The sequence below is a fragment of the Oreochromis aureus genome, linkage group 7 (genome assembly GCF_013358895.1).
Source record: "Oreochromis aureus strain Israel breed Guangdong linkage group 7, ZZ_aureus, whole genome shotgun sequence".
Lineage (NCBI taxonomy): Eukaryota > Metazoa > Chordata > Actinopteri > Cichliformes > Cichlidae > Oreochromis > Oreochromis aureus.
The window spans coordinates 10,819,151-10,835,825 of NC_052948.1; the positions used below are offsets into that span (position 1 = coordinate 10,819,151).

At 41.9% G+C, this 16,675-nt stretch overlaps 2 protein-coding genes across 9 annotated transcripts in view; one reads left to right on the forward strand and one right to left on the reverse strand.

Moving 5' to 3' along the window:
• iqsec3b (IQ motif and Sec7 domain ArfGEF 3b) overlaps positions 1-12,419 on the forward strand; it is a 35,566-nt gene extending 23,147 nt beyond the window's left edge. Inside the window, exons 8-15 of one of the 2 annotated variants that reach the window (XM_039614179.1) lie at positions 509-675; positions 2,375-2,514; positions 2,686-2,817; positions 2,926-3,025; positions 3,632-3,790; positions 3,897-3,989; positions 7,097-7,140; positions 8,125-12,419. In XM_039614179.1, the coding sequence (XP_039470113.1) occupies positions 509-675; positions 2,375-2,514; positions 2,686-2,817; positions 2,926-3,025; positions 3,632-3,790; positions 3,897-3,989; positions 7,097-7,140; positions 8,125-8,544 (1,255 nt within the window). In that variant the 3' untranslated portion in view covers positions 8,545-12,419. The remainder of the gene's footprint in view (positions 1-508; positions 676-2,374; positions 2,515-2,685; positions 2,818-2,925; positions 3,026-3,631; positions 3,791-3,896; positions 3,990-7,096; positions 7,141-8,124) is intronic. The other variant, XM_039614180.1, reaches the window with a different exon arrangement.
• Positions 12,420-13,889: 1,470 nt separating this feature from the next.
• Positions 13,890-16,675, reverse strand: part of ptprq (protein tyrosine phosphatase receptor type Q) — a 43,189-nt gene continuing 40,403 nt past the window's right edge. For all 7 annotated transcript variants that reach the window (XM_039615007.1, XM_039615009.1, XM_039615008.1 and 4 more), the window contains 3 exons: positions 16,525-16,660; positions 14,555-14,678; positions 13,890-14,473 (listed from right to left, as the gene is read on the reverse strand). In XM_039615007.1, the coding sequence (XP_039470941.1) occupies positions 14,436-14,473; positions 14,555-14,678; positions 16,525-16,660 (298 nt within the window). In that variant the 3' untranslated portion in view covers positions 13,890-14,435. The remainder of the gene's footprint in view (positions 14,474-14,554; positions 14,679-16,524; positions 16,661-16,675) is intronic.

The following is a 16,675-nucleotide window of genomic DNA, read 5'->3' on the forward strand; positions in this document are numbered from 1 at the left end:
GCTCACCAAATCAAAAATCCATGCATCGTATTACAATGTATGAATACAAGTTAAAAATAACCACAACAGGACTTTGACGTCATGTTGCATGAATATTATCCACATGTATGTAATAAACTGGCATCTGAGTATGATTTCACGTCATCATCATCATCATCTTGTTTTTTCATTTAGTCTTTCCATGCATTTCTGTGCTGCTAGGACATTTTTAGCACACTGCAGTGAACACGAGTATTAACATCTGGCATTACATTTTTGTGATGTTTTTGTTATGACAGCAAAATTGTGGTGTCTTGCAAACACGTAGCAATGCCATTCTGTTAGAAAAAAATTCACCTCAATCTATCCTGTCAAAAGAAATAATACTCCTCAGGATTCTGTCTGACTAATAAGCAGGATTTCAGCATTGTTGTGTCAGCAAAACTCAATGTTTTCTGCTTTCAAAAAAATAACAGAGAAGTGTGTGACCTCCACTGAAAAAAAATATAACTCTGTTTGTCCTCCACAGTCAGAGGTACTGTATGTGTAATCCTGACGTGGTGCAGCAGTTTCACAATCCAGACACCATCTTCATTCTGGCCTTTGCCGTCGTCCTCCTCAACACTGACATGTACTCGCCCAACATCAAACCCCAGCGCAAAATGGGCCTTGATGACTTCATACGCAACCTAAGAGGTAAGAATGTACTCAAACTGCGAGGCAGAGAGTATTTTTCTACAGGTTTTCCTCTACGTGCCATGCGAGAGCTAACTGTCCCTGTGGGCAGAGCTGGCATAATGAGCTGCAGACATGTTTCAACATTTATAGCAAGTGGTTTTATCAGAAGAGCATGAGCACTGGTTATAAATAGTAAACTTGTTTATACACACGCGCCCCTGTACTGTAGATCACTCACAGTGGATTGGTGTGGTGGAAAGAATGATGGTGAAGATGAAAAAGAGAGCAGATGGCAGGGGAAGTCAAAGTTTTACAGCAGGCACTCTCTTATCGACCTCACTTCAACCTCACGATCAGGCATGTGAGTGACAGCTTCTTGAACTGAAGTAAATTACTCAAAGATGCTGTGGTTTGCTGCCTCTGCTCGGTACCATCAAGGAAACCATCATCAGTGCGGGAAGAGATTCCTGATATCCTTGACTCGGAGCGCTGCCCCAGAGGCCATGGCGACGGCCCATTTAATTGAGGCTCACTTAGCGTGAGATTTAATGATTTGAGCTTGGTTTTCCAGAAGCAACTCATCGCCCCTGCTGAGCTTCCCATAGCTCTGAATGTTGTCTCCATCCAGAGGTTCAGCAGATACATATATTAACGGCAATGATGGCCTAAGGAAAAAGGATTTCACTTTTATTTGTGCCTTTAGTTAACAGAAAAATCTATTTCTCAGTCATTATATATTTTTTCCTCATATTATCTTCTACAGCTGAGTGTGCTGCTCCACAGTGATAATGGAACAACTGCCAGGATACAATGTCAGCACACATACTGCGATAACAGCACATTTTCTGATTTCACAGCTTCAGACCCTACAAAGGAATAAAACTAATTTGGCATTAAAATGTTGGGTAAAAGTGATACAGCCACACGGTTTGAAATTCAGATTGTTAAGTTTACACTCAATCTCAAGACACCCATTAACTTCCTCTGTGTTTTTTTCCTCTAATACTTTCATTAATTTGCACATTAGAATGAGTCACAGTAAAGTCTGTGAGTAATTAAAACTTTTGAGATGATTATTTAATTTCCAGCCTAAAGAACTGTTATCTGGTATCTGGGTTTCAAGTATTGACTTCAATAATCAACACCAAATATCAAAAAGTGGATTTTTTCCTCTTTTAAAAATTCTCTGACCTTCTCTGCGCCCTTGATACTATTCCTGCATTATCTCCTCTCATACCATTTGTGGATATCTCCTCTTTGGTGATGTCACCTTCCTAATGTAATTTATTTTGTCACATTGACCAAGGAGAATGTTCAGTTTTGCAGGAATAAACAAGGACGGTGTATATTTTGTTTTAAACTATGGCCTTGAATGTACAAATGTGCACAGCTGCATACACAGTGCAAAGGTTTTTCTTTTCATTTCACCAGAGCCTATCTTTAAGTCAATAACTGTTGCAACGGTGGTCAGATATCTTACATATGATGTAAGTGTGCAAAAAAAGGGGTAGAGAACGCCCAACCAAATTAACCCTTTCATACATGAGTTATGACAACCTCAGTCAGGGTTTTTTCTTAAGTATTTTTATTAGTCAGATTTGATGTTGTGTCTGAATCTGTTTTGCTGGTGGTGGTTGTGGGGGGAGGGGTTAAACCTATCTGTTAAAATGTGTATGGTGGCTACTCATGCAGCACATGAACCCTTCATTTCTTTCAGGTGTGGATGATGGAGCGGACATCCCCAGAGAGATGGTTGCAGGTATTTATGAAAGGATCCAGCAGAGAGAGCTCCGCTCAAATGAAGACCATGTCACCTATGTGAGCCGCGTAGAGCAGTCGATCCTGGGCCTAAAAACTGTGAGTAATAGCTGCATTTTGTGCAAGTCCTGCATTTCCTTTTGTCTTTCGAGAGAACTGTCTGCCCTTGTTTTTGTACAATCTTCTTTATCTTGTATCACGGATTATTTTGCTGCAGCCCACCCCCTGCTCTGTGCTAGCTGTCATCTTCATCTCTTTAACCTTGTCTAGATCCTCGCCGTGCCCCACAGACGTCTAGTGTGCTGCTGTCGTCTGTTTGAGGTACCCGATGCCAACAAACCTCACAAACAGAAACTGTCTCAGCTCCAGAGAGAGGTCTTCCTTTTCAATGACCTACTGTTGGTAAGATTTTAACATTTCAAAACCATTAAAAAGCACAAGAAACCATTTCAAAACATGAAGTATGTGCCCAAATGCAACCGACCATATTTCCGTGTTGTATGTCTCTAGATCCTGAAGCTATGTCCCAAGAAGAAAAGCTCTGCTTCATACACCTTCTGTAAAGCTATGGGTCTCCTAGGAATGCAGTTTCACCTCTTCAGCAATGAATGTAAGCTGCCATTTTACACTGCAGCAATTTATTGCCAGTGCAGTTTCACCCTGTGCTGAAAAATGCTGAGCCATCCACAGCACTGTTGTCTGTCAATGTCAGTGTCAGGATCCATACTTTAAGGAACTGCCAAGCACTCACCAGTATAACAGTGTTAACACGCTGTTGTCATTGTTACAGCAGATATCCTGAAGGATATCTTTTTTATTCTTTTTAAGATTTCGTCTTTTTTAGTTTTTAAAGAAAGATTATTTCACTTGTTCATTCATCAAGATGTTGTCTATGTTCTACAAGAGCATTTTACTGTCAATCTCTTATGTGTGCTGTCAATCTCCTATCAACATTTGAGTCCTCGGGTGCATCATCGAGTAAGGTTTGTGAACTTGGTGAAGCTCTGAGAATCTATAAACAGAAATAATTCACTAAATTCATGTGGAAAGATAATAGAAAAGGTGTGTGAACTCAGAGAGATCATGGGTTACTGGAAAGAAGAAAGAAAGTCTGAGATTATCTATATTAGGTATGGATTACTGGATTATCCATTCATTTTTCGAGTCACAGTTATGGCAAAAGCACTTGTTTTTCTTTGTTGGGGTTTCTCATCAGACTATGCCCATGGTGTCACCATGATGAGCCCGTTTACCTCAGAGAAGAAGCAGCTGGTGAGTTTCTGCTCTCCAAGTGGAGAAGAGCTCAGGAAGTTTGCAGAAGAGCTCAGAGAGTCAATCGCAGAGGTCAACGAGATGGAACAGATTCACATCCAGTGTAAGGAGGAAAAAAAACCCTTCACTATCCTCAGCATCTGCAAATGTAAACAAACACCGATCAACCTGTGCACGGCTCACTGAACTTTCTCTTTCTCATGCTGTAGGGGAACTGGAGAGGCAACAAGGCATCCAGCCACATGGCTTACACACTAACGGCGGGCAAATGGACGCACATACAGGACACGGCTCTCCCTCAGGTGCTGGTTTTGCTTGTGTAGCATAACACAGCATACATTACTCATAATAATGCAAACATTGCTCAGGGGAATGTAGAAAATAGAACAAGTTCTTGGAGAAAAGGTACATGAAAAAGCTGGAAGAGATGCTGGTGAAAAAGCCATCACTGTCACTTTTGAAATATTAAAGAAAGGAAGAGAAGTAGCTTCAAAAAGATTGTCCAGTTGTCATTTTTACATTGTGCACAGGTGTTAGAGACTTTCAGATCTGACAGTTGTGGAAAAGAACGTTTTCAGATGATCTGCCCAGTCAAAAAAACTTAGTACACCCCATGTTTCATTATCTTGAAGAAATACATTTTACAGAAATATGTTGAAGTTATGTGTTATCTGCAGTCTGGAATTTGACTGGGTTAGCCAATGTGTTGTAGATTTGCTGATGTGTTTTCTTTTGCATGTCCCAGTTTTGGCTAAACTTCAGCTGTTGGAGAGATGGCCTCATATCAGCTCTAGAAACTGTGGTATACAGACAAGTTCATGCTTTACTCAATGACGGCAAGGTCCCAGGTCCTGTGGCTGCAAAACAAGCCCACATCATAACATGTCCACTTCTGTGATTGAGCACAAATCCCTCAGACGTGCCTGTGTGGGTCATTTGTGCTGATACGGTGTATTTGGATATTACCAAACATGGCCAAACACCTCCACTATGATCTCATTTGTTCAAATGACACTGTCCCACAGGCTTTGGGATTTGTTTAGATTTTACTTTGAAAACCTAAGCTTTTCTGCCAGGTTCTTTTTTAGAGCGAAGAGGCTGTCTTATGGCAACTCCCCCAAACAAGCCATACACATTCAGTCTTTTTCTAATTGTACTGTCATGAACTTTACATTTAACGTGCTAACTGAGGCCTGTAGAGTCTGGGATGTAGCTCTTGGGTTTATTGCAGTTTCTCTGAGCTTTGCACGGTCTGATCCTTGAGTGCCTTTGCTGTGACATCCAGTCCTGGGAAGACTAACATACACCTGAATACTCCAGACCAGCAAACTTACAGAACATCTGCTTTTACAGAGGTGCTCACACTTGCTAATGATCAATTTGATTATAAGATAAGATAAGATAAGATAAGATAAGATAAGATAAGATAAGATAAGATAAGATAAGATAAGATAAGATGGCCTTTATTAGTCCCACAGGTGGGAAATTTGTTTTGTTACAGCAAAAGTGCAAAGTTATGTAGCAGAAATTAGAAAACACTGGAATGCAATAAAATAAAATAAAATAAAATAAAATACTATATACAATAGAATAAAATAGAATAGAATAATATATACAATAGAATAAAATAGAAATACAAATACTATATACAACTGAGTAGGAAAATACAAAAACACAACTTAGGTCAGAAGAAGAATTGCACGCGATATAGCAGTCTTATTGCACATGTGTGGGTTTGTGTGTTTGATCAGCTGCAAAAGTCTTTATTGTAGAGTCTGACAGCAGTGGGGAGGAAAGACCTGCGAAATCTCTCCGTCCCACACCGTGGGTGCCGCAGTCTCCCACTGAAGGAGCTGCTCAGTGCCGTCACAGTCTCATGCATGGGGTGGGAGATGTTGTCCATCAGGGATGACAGCTTAGCCACCATTCTCCTGTCACTCACCACCTCCACTGGGTCCAGAGGGCATCCTAGAACAGAGCTGGCCCTTCGGATCAGCCTGTTCAGTCTCTTCCTGTCCCCAGCAGAGATGCTGCCACCCCAGCAGACCACACCATAAAAGATGGCTGAGGCCACCACAGAGTCATAGAAGGTCTTCAGGAGAGGGCCCTCCACCCAAACGACCTGAGTCTCTGCAGCAGGTACAGCCTGCTCTGCCCTTTCCTGTAGAGGGCGTCTGAGTTATGAGTCCAGTCCAGTTTGTTGTTCAGATGAACACCAAGGTACCTGTAGCTGTCCACAGCCTCGATGTCCATACCTTGGATGTTCAGTGGTTGCAGTGGAGGATGCTTGTGCCTGCGGAAGTCTACCACCAGCTCCTTGGTTTTACTGGCATTGATCTGGAGGTAGTTCAGCTGGCACCAGTCCACAAAGTCTTGAGTCAGTCCTCTGTACTCCTTGTCGTCCCCATCAGTGATGAGGCCGACTATTGCAGAGTCATCAGAGAACTTCTGCAGGAAGCACTGGGTGGAGTTGTGGGAGAAGTCTGCAGTGTAGATGGTGAAGAGGAACGGAGCCAGAACCGTTCCCTGTGGGGCCCCGTACCGCAGAGCGACCCTGTCCGACACACAGCCCTGAGTCCTCACATACTGTGGTCGGTCGGTGAGGTAGTCCAAAATCCAGGTAGTGAGGTGATGGTCCACTCCAGAGTTCTCCAGCTTGTCCTTCAGAACCGTGGGAAGAATAGTGTTGAAGGCACTGGAGAAATCAAAGAACGTGATTCTCACAGTGCTCCCAGCGGTCTCCAGGTGAGCGAGGGAACGATGTAGGAGGTGAATGATGGCATCATCCGCTCCAATGCCAGGCTGGTAGGCAAACTGAAGTGGGTCCAGTGATGAGCTCACAAGGCGCCGAAGCTGAGCCAGGACCAGCCGCTCCAGGGTCTTCATCAGGTGGGATGTCAGGGCCACCGGCCTGTAGCTGTTGAGGTCCTTGGGGCGTGAAGTCTTTGGCACTGGAACAACACAGGAAGTTTTCCAGAGCTGTGGGACTCTTCTCAGCCTCAGGCTCAGGTTGAAGAGGTGCTCCATCACCCCGCACAGTTGGTCCGCGCAGGACCTGACGACCCTCGAGCTGATGCATCTGGATGCCATTTACACAGCAAGGGTGTACTTAGTTTTACTATATCTTAATTTAGTTGTCCTGGCACTGTTTAAACAGCCAGACTGACTGACTAAAACACTGCCCACCAGCACCTCTAAAGATGAATATTTAAGTATTTAGTTATGAGAAAACTGTAGTATTAAAATATGAAAACATGACATGTTCAGTTGATTCTGTGCAAAATGTATTTTAAAAAAATATTCATGAAGCATTTTTTAACTGAATGACAGTTGCCTGTATGAGAGTCTGTTTCTGACATTTTTGAAATTCTGTATGTGAAGCTGAAATCTGCCTGTTTTCCCCCCACAGGCCAGGATGCGTACGATAAAACCGGCAACAACAACACAGTAGAGGTGAGTGCCAAAGCTACTCTTGTCTCCCTCAGGTAAGTATCTGCGTCTGCAGCTCTGTGGGTGTGGTTTTTATATATGTGTGTGTGTGCGTGTGTGTGTGTGGTTGGACAAGGGCTGTACCTCATCCTGACAAGAAAGCGTGCTTTATGCTTTGCTTTAAAAGAGCTCCACCTGAGGCACATCCTGACTATGCAGTCATAGATACAAAGGATGCTGAGAGGACTCTGGTGTAGTGGTGCTACAAACTGTCTCTCACTGTGCCTCATGAGTAGATCAGCAGCCACTCTACTCGCTATATAGCATTCCTTCTCTCATCAGTTGCTGTTTGCCAGCCTTACTTTATAAGCCACTGCAAGCCACCATAAGCCTGGCTGGCTCCTAGAATACATCTACAAAGCCAGATAAGCTTGATACTGTTAAAAATCTGTTGTGTGTGTGGGTAAGTGTGTGCATGTCTGTACAACCAGCCCTTCCTATAAGTAGGCGAAGTGAAAGAAGATGTTTTCTCTGTTTTATTCCTTTGCCCGTAGTCCCCGCCCCCTTCTCCTCCCTTTCAATCAGTCCCTTAGATTTGTAAGTCACTGTGTTAGGGAGACACCACGCCCTCGGTGTCACCTCTTTCCTCGTCTGGCACTCCCTTATCTTTCAGCCTCTTAGTCTACCACTCAATGACAAACTCCCTGTGTTGCACTCCGACACTCATAAAATCCAAAGGGTTCCCACCATAATTCCTCAAGAAAATCTCGTCTTACCCAGCAACCCTTTTCTCTTCCTAGGCTGGTGCGTGTAAATATGTGAACTCAAATTTAAATCATCGAAGAGATGATCAAGAGAAAATGAGAGTGTGTGTTTTGCATGCGCTCGCTCTACATACTACCTACCTGCATGCCTGCATGCCCATGTGCGTAACACACCAGAGGGCTGCGTAGAGGCTGCGTTCAGGCTGGTAACTCCTCATGCGTTCTCTGACTGTTCCTAAACTAGGTGTCAATTCACAACAGGCTGCAGACCTATCAGCTGAGCCAGCCCAGCATTGAGTCAACGCCACTGGCTCTGGCTGCTCCACCCGCCCTGCTCAGCCCAGTCCAGGCCGGAGATCTCCGCCCAGAAACACTCATCCAGTGCCAGCAGATTGTCAAGGTGATTGTCATGGACCAGAGCGGGCGAGGACGGATGGAGGCATTCCTCAGCCAAGGCCCGGCCACCCATCAGCTCATCCAGTCGGCCCTGTCAACACCTGCGCGTGTCAGAGAGGGAGATGGGCCTCAACCCCCTCTGCCGCCACCTCCTCCACCTTACAACCATCCCCACCAATTCTGTCCACCCGACTCACCCATGCCCCTTCACCACACCATGCCTCTTACCCGCAGGCGCAACTCCAGCGGCTCCCGCAGCATCGTTTAGGTCATCAGCTGCGTAAAAAAACTCCCTGCGCCAGACAAAATCCGCACACTCACACTCAACAAACACATGCTGGAGCACAAATCAGCTTACTTTGAATAGTAAGACAAAAGAAGTGCAAAAAAAAGTAAAGTAAAGATTATATTGTGTGACTTAAATGGGGGGGGGGGCAAAGAAGATGCAAACCAAGAATTTATTTATAGTCCTAACTTGGCTGTGTGCTTTTTAAACATGGAGTAGCTTTGATGGTATTTCTGAAAGACTTTTCTTCTTTCTTTTCTCTTCAGCCTGTCACCTGGTAGCAGCTGTTGTTGTCTGTCTGGATTTCACGCTGTTGGGTGTACGGTGACTTAGCATTTTTAAATGTCGCCTATCCAACAAGTGTACGTGAGCTTGGAGTGTCAGAAAAAACACCCTGAAAAGACATAACATATCTTTAAAAAAAGGGGAAGATTCTGTTTCCTTTGAGGATATTGATGTTCATGGCATCTCCCTGTTTTTAGTATTATCACACTCAGTGAGGGATCGTTTTACTGCAGCTAATCTAACTACTTTATACCATAATCATTTTCCTTCATCTCTGCATAATGTGAAGAAACAGGAGCACCAGCTTATTTGTTTCTCCATTTTCTAGGGAACACATAATCAGTGTGCGTGAAAAAAGGCAAAGAAGATAAATTGCCGTACCGTCTCTACCACCTACGGGTTAGTGTAGTAAGCAAGGATGTTGCTACTAACTAAACTATCCGAAATTAATATCCTGATGACAATCATGATTCGGTGCTTCACTGTTGCATGATTTTCTAAAATTGAGCAGATAGCAGATATCCTCACAGTAGTGTGTTATGCTGTGATTCTGAAGTTGTGCTCTCACACAGCTCAGGAAAGAGTCTGCTGCATTGCAACATGTAACGCTTTATCTGCACCTCTGAGTTGTACTGAGGGGAGAGTGCTTCTGTACTGTTTGTTCAGCCTGCTTACCCATGGGCAACAGGGAGCCAGGCTGGTAATTTATCCTAACCAAGGCTAAAAGAAGCCCTTCTCCTCCTGTGTATTTACTCCAAACAGGTTGTCTTGTGCATAAGGATGGAAATCAAATATACATGTTTTTCTTATGTTTGTAGTGCTGCTTTTACATCTAGATTTATTTTTTTTCTGGTTTGAGTTGCTCAGTTGTGGACATGCCTGCCTTCTTTTGAATGTAATGAAGTTACTGTAGATAGCACTTGCCTTGCACTGCTAAAAGTGGAAAAAATTGCAGACGGAAGCAGTTATGACAAGAGGCGTACCCATGATAGGATGTAAATGATGGGTCCCAGAGCTGAGCTGTAATGCTGTGTACCTGAACACTTTTTTTGATTGGATGTACAACCCAATTCCCCCCCCCAAAATTAATAAAAACATAATGCAACAGTTTGCAGTTTACACAATCCCATATGATTATCTACAATATAACATAGAAAACATACTAAATGTTCAAATTGAGGGAACCCCCCACCCCCAACCCCCGATGGCAGCAATCCATCTCAAAAAATGTTGTGACATGGTCGTGTTTAACTCTGTGTCAGCAAAGCCGTGTTGTTGTAATATTTCTGCAGTTTAGTGTACCTGCTGTAGCACTGTCTTGTTGATAGACGTGGTGGTGTCCTATCCTCTTTAAACCAGAGGATGCAGCGTCACTGTGCCTTAGTCCATTTTAAATGACCCAGAGAAGACTACACATGTTCTAGATTATCTTCACATTATGGTTGTTTAACCTGCATTTGTGGATGGCAATCTGTGTTCAGAGAGAGTGATTTCTGGAATTATTTCTGAGCCCATGCAGTGATATTTACTGTATGATAGAATCATGCCTGTTTTCAAAGCAGTGCTGCGTGAAGGCCCATTGTCCTGTTAATGACGAGATATTGACAATCTTTACAATTTTACATTGAGCAACAATATTCTGAAAGTGTTCCACAATTTGTAGATGTAGTTTTTTGCAGGTCGGTGAACTTGTGCCCATCTTTACTTCTTAGAAACTCTGCCTCACTAAGATGCAATTTTTATGTCCAGCCATGTTACTGACCAATTAACCTTTATTTGGTATTATATTTGCACACTGCCCCCCCCCCCGTTGATCCCATTCTAATTTTTTTGAGATGTGTTGCTGCCATCAAATTCTAAATAAGCATAATATTGTTCCTAGAATAATCAAACATCTCAGATTAAACATTTGTTTACACATATGTTTTTGTTTAATGTGCTTATGAGATTTTCACATCACTGCATTGTGTTTTTATTGACATTTTATACATCGTCCCAACTTTCCTGGAGTTTGAGTTGTAGGCATCCATCCATTATTATATTCAGGATCAAGGGTGAGAGGCAGGGCACACCCTACACAGGCAGCCTGTCCATTAGAGGGTGGACACATTAAAACTGCTCACAACAAGATTTGAATCGAACCAAAGTGAATTTTTTATTTACTGATTTATTTATTTTTTGACAAATTGGATTGTGATGTATAGAAATCACATTGCTACAAATTTTCTGATGTGTATTTTTTGGTGTTTTGAGCACCACAAGACAAAGTGCCATCTGCTACCATCATACTCAAGAGAAGGCTTGATTTCCTACAGCTATGCCTCCAAAACTATATTAAAATGAACTAAAATGCTCTACACAGGGTCGACCCAGATCACCTCACTAGACCACGTCTCCCCTCTCACCTATTTATATTCTCCTTACGCAATGAAAATATTATATAAGCAGACATGCATTTTGTGTACTGAATGTTAAATCAGGGGGAAAACTGAAGATGTCCGCGGAATAATAACTGATTTCCTCACGTGTCGTCTGTCCACCGTTGATGGTTTCGAGCCAGTTTGTACAGCACATCACGAATCATCCAACTGAGACATACCAAACACGTCTTGTACCTTTTTGCACCACAGAATATACTGGATATATTGTACATAGATAATATAGATTTATTCTGAAAAAGTGATTGCTTTGCCCAGTGTGTGTATCTACGTATGTATTTGTACAGAGAAAATCTAGTTTAAAAGAAAAAAAGAATATTATAGTTATTATAGTTACTATTATTCACATTTAATATCGGGGGGAGTCCTATATGTGATAAGAGACAGAAAACAGGCAGCTTTTATAGAATACGTGACATTATTACAGATCTACACTTGTCATTAAATTACCATGTCATGTTATTACAGGATTATTAAGAGATGGCTGCGTGTCATCTGTAAAGGTATGCAAAGGGCTATGCTGTATTGGTGAATACGTACAGTACACCACAAGTCACGCCACAAACACACACACACACACACATGCACACACTAACATAACAAACAGCTGCACATGTGATCACACAACCACACGCAAACACGCACACGGCTGCCAAAGCAACAACAAATTTAAACTTAGACTTACCTTTGAAACTGCTTGATTTCTCAAGTCAGTAACCCCACTTTGTTTACTGTAAACTCTGACTTGTACTATACCGCATGATATTTTTTTTTTTGTTTGCTTTTTTTGTTTGCTTTGTTTTTTTTTCATTTACAGTACACAGGAGGAGTTTGAGTCTACGTTTTTGTTATTATTGTCAGGGCATGTTTGCTTTGTTGATGTCATTTTCTCCTTTCTCTCTCTTGCTCTACTCCCTCTCCCCCCTTCTCTTTTCTACCCTTACCCCTTGCCTTCTCCATGGTTGTCATGGAGATGCACCAATCTGCATCCTCACTGTGGAGCACTCTCATTAATCTCTGCACCGTCACAATATTTCTATAAAGGAGATTTCTTAAAGATCAACATGTTTACTAAAAGAATTTCTAATTTTTCTGTTTGAAGAGAATGAAAGAATAAAGTAGTTTTTACTCTCAGTCTTGCGTGTGTCACTATCAATATCGTCTCCACGGTGTCTGTGTATGAAGCACTCTCTGCCTTTCTAATGAATTAATTTGCAGCAGGTGTGCAGGGAGGATGGCGGAATGAAGGAGCTTATGGGAAATCAGTGTTTCGCTGTCATTCCAGCACACTTGGTCTGAACTCATTCATTAGAGGTCCTTCCACCAAACCCCCTGCCCCCAAAGTAACACTGAATCTGAGGTGTCTGAATGTCATATGTGTCTGTTGTAGTGGTTCTCAAAGTTGGGTCCAATGACTTGTGCAGGTACCTGATCCATATGCACAAACCTGTCCATAAAATCTGCTCTAAATTGTGCTGTAGTAATAAAAGACACATATCTACAGATGGGGACCATTTACAGAAACAATGCTATCATTTGGCCAACAGTAATCTCTTAAAAACGTCCTTTTGCATTCCTCAGACATCACGGTTCATATTGACATGATATCATTGCATAGTGGCTGCAGATTTGTCAGTTGAAGATCCATGATGAGAATCACCAAACCCCAAATGAGCTCTACAGGATTGAAATCTGATGACTGTGGAGGCCATCTGAGTACAGTGAACTCATTGTCATTGTCAAGAAAGCAGTTTGAGATGATATGAGCTTTGTGACTCACACATACACATGGTGCTCAGCTGATACTAAGAGGCTGAAAGTGTGCCAAGAAAATATCCCTCATACCATTACAAGACACCAGCTTGAGCTGTTAATACAAGACAGGATGGACCAATGTTTTCAAGTTGTTTTTGCCAAATTTGAACTCTACAGCAGGAGAAGCTGAGACTCATTAAACAAAGTATTTTCCAGTCTTCTATTGCCCAGTCTTTGTGAGCATGTGCCCTCAGTTTCTGCTGCTGTAGCCTCAAGGCTTGACATCAAGGTTTGAGATCAAGATATGACATATGGTGCATTCACAGATGCTCCACTGCACACTTTGATTGTTAAGAGTGGCTATTTGAGTTACTGTTGCCTTTGTATCAGCTCAAATCACTCTGGTCATTCCCCTGTACGTCTGGTAACAGCAAGGCCTTTCCAGCTGCTGCTCAGTGGATATTTCTTCTTTTTCAGACCATCCTCTGCAAACCCAGGAAAATCCGAGCAGATCAGCAGTTTTTATCAGACAGGCCCGTCTGGCACCAACAATCATGCCACATTCAAAGTCATTTAAACTATCCCTCTTCCCTGATGTTCAGTTTGAACCTCTGCAGGTCGTCTCAAGCCGCATGCTTAAATGTTTCTGATGTGTGTGCTAACATGCAGCTGAAATAATGCATCCAACAAAGTGCCTAGTGAGTATATAACCACAGCCTTGGATTTAACGGTTATGTTAGCTATTAAGCTACTGCAGACTTCCCTTCTTAAAACAGCAAGACTCACTAATTTGTAACTCCCTACTGCAACGTCAAAGCGCAGACATTTGATGAAACACAGTCAAGTGGGGAAAGTCTTGAGTGTTTCTTTTATTTTGCAAATCACTCTTGAGAAAAGATAAACAACATCTCAACACAGTTATAAAGAGACTGAAAAACCCCAATACCACTTTGGCTGAATAAATTACCTTAAAAAAAACACAGATGATATGAACATAATACATAATAATAAGACAGTGAAATCGATTTGTGCAAATACCTGTAGGCTTACACTTGTGATAGAGCTCTCACGAACAGCTCACAATTTCTCATTTATTCCTGTCCTTTCTGAACTTCTTTGTCCCTGCTCTTCACTTTTTTCCCTCGCAGTGTCTTTGAAAACAAGTGTTCAAGAGGTTCAATATAAAGAGGACTGTGCTGGGAATAGATTTTGAAGTGGACTGACAAAGTTCTTCAGACAGATCGTTGAGTGCAGACCGTGATATTCATCTCCTGTTGCTCTTACTTCGGTTGGTGGGGATGGACCTCTCCATCTCCAGGATCTGCCCACAGGTCACGTGCCGGTGATGCACAAAAAACCCAAAGAAATCTCACAGACGTTCCTTAGTCAGTTTTTTTACATAGTGGTCTCCTCCCATTCCAGTTCAACATCACCTGAAGAGCAATAAAAACTTGTGAGTTGAGCACTGAGCTGCATGTTTGTTTGTTTTTTTAAGTATGACCTCATATATTTACCTTCCATGGCATCCAGGGAGTCCATCTTCTCCAGAGCAGAGTAGCTAACAAACCATATCGACTGGCTGTTGCCTTTGTTGTTTAGAAGTTCCAGCGTACTTTGGTGCAGGAAGATGTACTGGGCCTGACAGCACACATATGCATAGACATATTTCTGCTTATTCAGACCATATGTTCTCTTGTATTAATCACACAAAGAACAGATGTTAATATGAACAATGATATAGTCCTAACAAAGAGTGGGAAAAGCAGATGAAGTATGAACTGCTGTGGTACGAAGATTGTACCACTTGATTTATTTTTCAGAACTGAAACTTAACAGAGGTGATTTAAAGCCAGAGACATGTAAATTGGCTGCATGTGGATGGTTTTGCGTCTCTGTGAGAAGCCATGTAATGAACTGGTGACCTGTCCAGCCAACCCTCCTCAAGAATTCTTGCTGTTTTACTTGGTGGTTAAGTGGTTAAAATAATGAATGAATGGATGGATGATTTGTGATGTGCAAAATACTTTGGTATCTTAATGCCTGTGATGACAACACCTCTTGGTGGTTTTTTGCTTTGGACGTTTTATTTATTTTCATTACTTTCAAATAAAGGATTTTGAAAGAAAACTTCAAGCACTCAGCAGTGCAGAAAAACTGGTTCTGGTTCTTCGCTTTGTCTTCCGAGACGACAACAACCAAAAACATGGTGAAAAACTACGTCGAGAAGATCAACGTGAACTGGCCTGAAATTGAATCACATCCAAAAAAGTTTTGGGGTGAACAGAAATTTGAGAGATTAGTCAAAGCAAAGCTGGCTGGGATTGCTCAGGGAACATGATGGTAAATGATTGTAAGCTGTTATCCAGCACAAAACACATCTGACTATTAGCAACAGTCAAACCAGGATGTTTGGAAATGTGTTAAAAACTCCTTATTCTGTTTAACAGCACTTGAAATAGTTCCCAACTATATTTCCAAATAATTCTGTCCTTATCTCTATAGTTTGAACTAACAGCAGCTGTGTAATTCATGAATACTGAACTAAAGGCACCAGAATGATAGAGCCTATTAGCCAGTACAGGCCCAGTCTTTGACATTTCAAGTGTATTGTTTAGTCCTATGTGTGGTTTGAGTGCTTGTGGCTTGTGTAATTAATTATAATTGTCATTCATGGTCTTTTTATTTCAATATTACAAAGTACAGCTGGAAACTGGAACTACGTTTGCAAAATCTGATGGACTTTTACAATAACATCAACATTTCCCTTTGATGCCATAAACACATAAGTAGCTCAAATCAATGACTGCAGAAAACTTTTAAAGTGTCCTTTTAAAGCCGTCTGAAAAAGGCACTCTGCTTCAGAGTCTCAGCAAGGACATTTATGAGTTTGTAAAATAATCAATATGAATGATGTCCTCAGGCATTGTACTAATAGCTAGCCTGGCACACTGAAAACTGCACTCTCAAAGAATCATGCCTTCAGCAAGCACAGCTCTCGTAGCTGCAGAGACTACAGGCTGAACTCCCACAGCCAGATAATGGACACAAAGACGTGGAGAAAGTCTAGAAACAAGAAAACAATTACACAGAAGAAGCACAGTAACCACAGCAGGCAGAGAGTCTACACAGGCACTGACAGACAAATCAGCAGTCCACAAGTAAACTCTAGGGTAAATATAGGAAAGGTTCAAGCTGTTTCAAAAGAGGGAATCCTGCTCAGTGCTTGCTTTTAATCCACCGCCAGATCATTCCCTTTGTCAATACTAAAATTTTCCGAATATCTTCTGATGGGGATGAGATCACAGCAGGGTACAAAGTAAAAAGTAGGGCAGCTACATTTCCATTTGTGAGTCTTTGATGATTCTTAAGTTTATTGGAAGAACTTAGGATAAATAAATAAAAAAAAATGTTTCATATTTATTCTATTTACCATGAAGCTCACATGCAAAAGGATAACATACTGCTGCACTTATGGTAAACTTACCAGATTCTGTACCATACACATCCTCTCGCTGCGCAGTTCAGCCACCAGCCCATAAATATCGACAAAGTCATGATCTCTGACATGCTGAATAAGATGATCCAAAGCAATAAACACACCTGTTCTTCCTACGCCAGCGCTAAAGAAAATACAA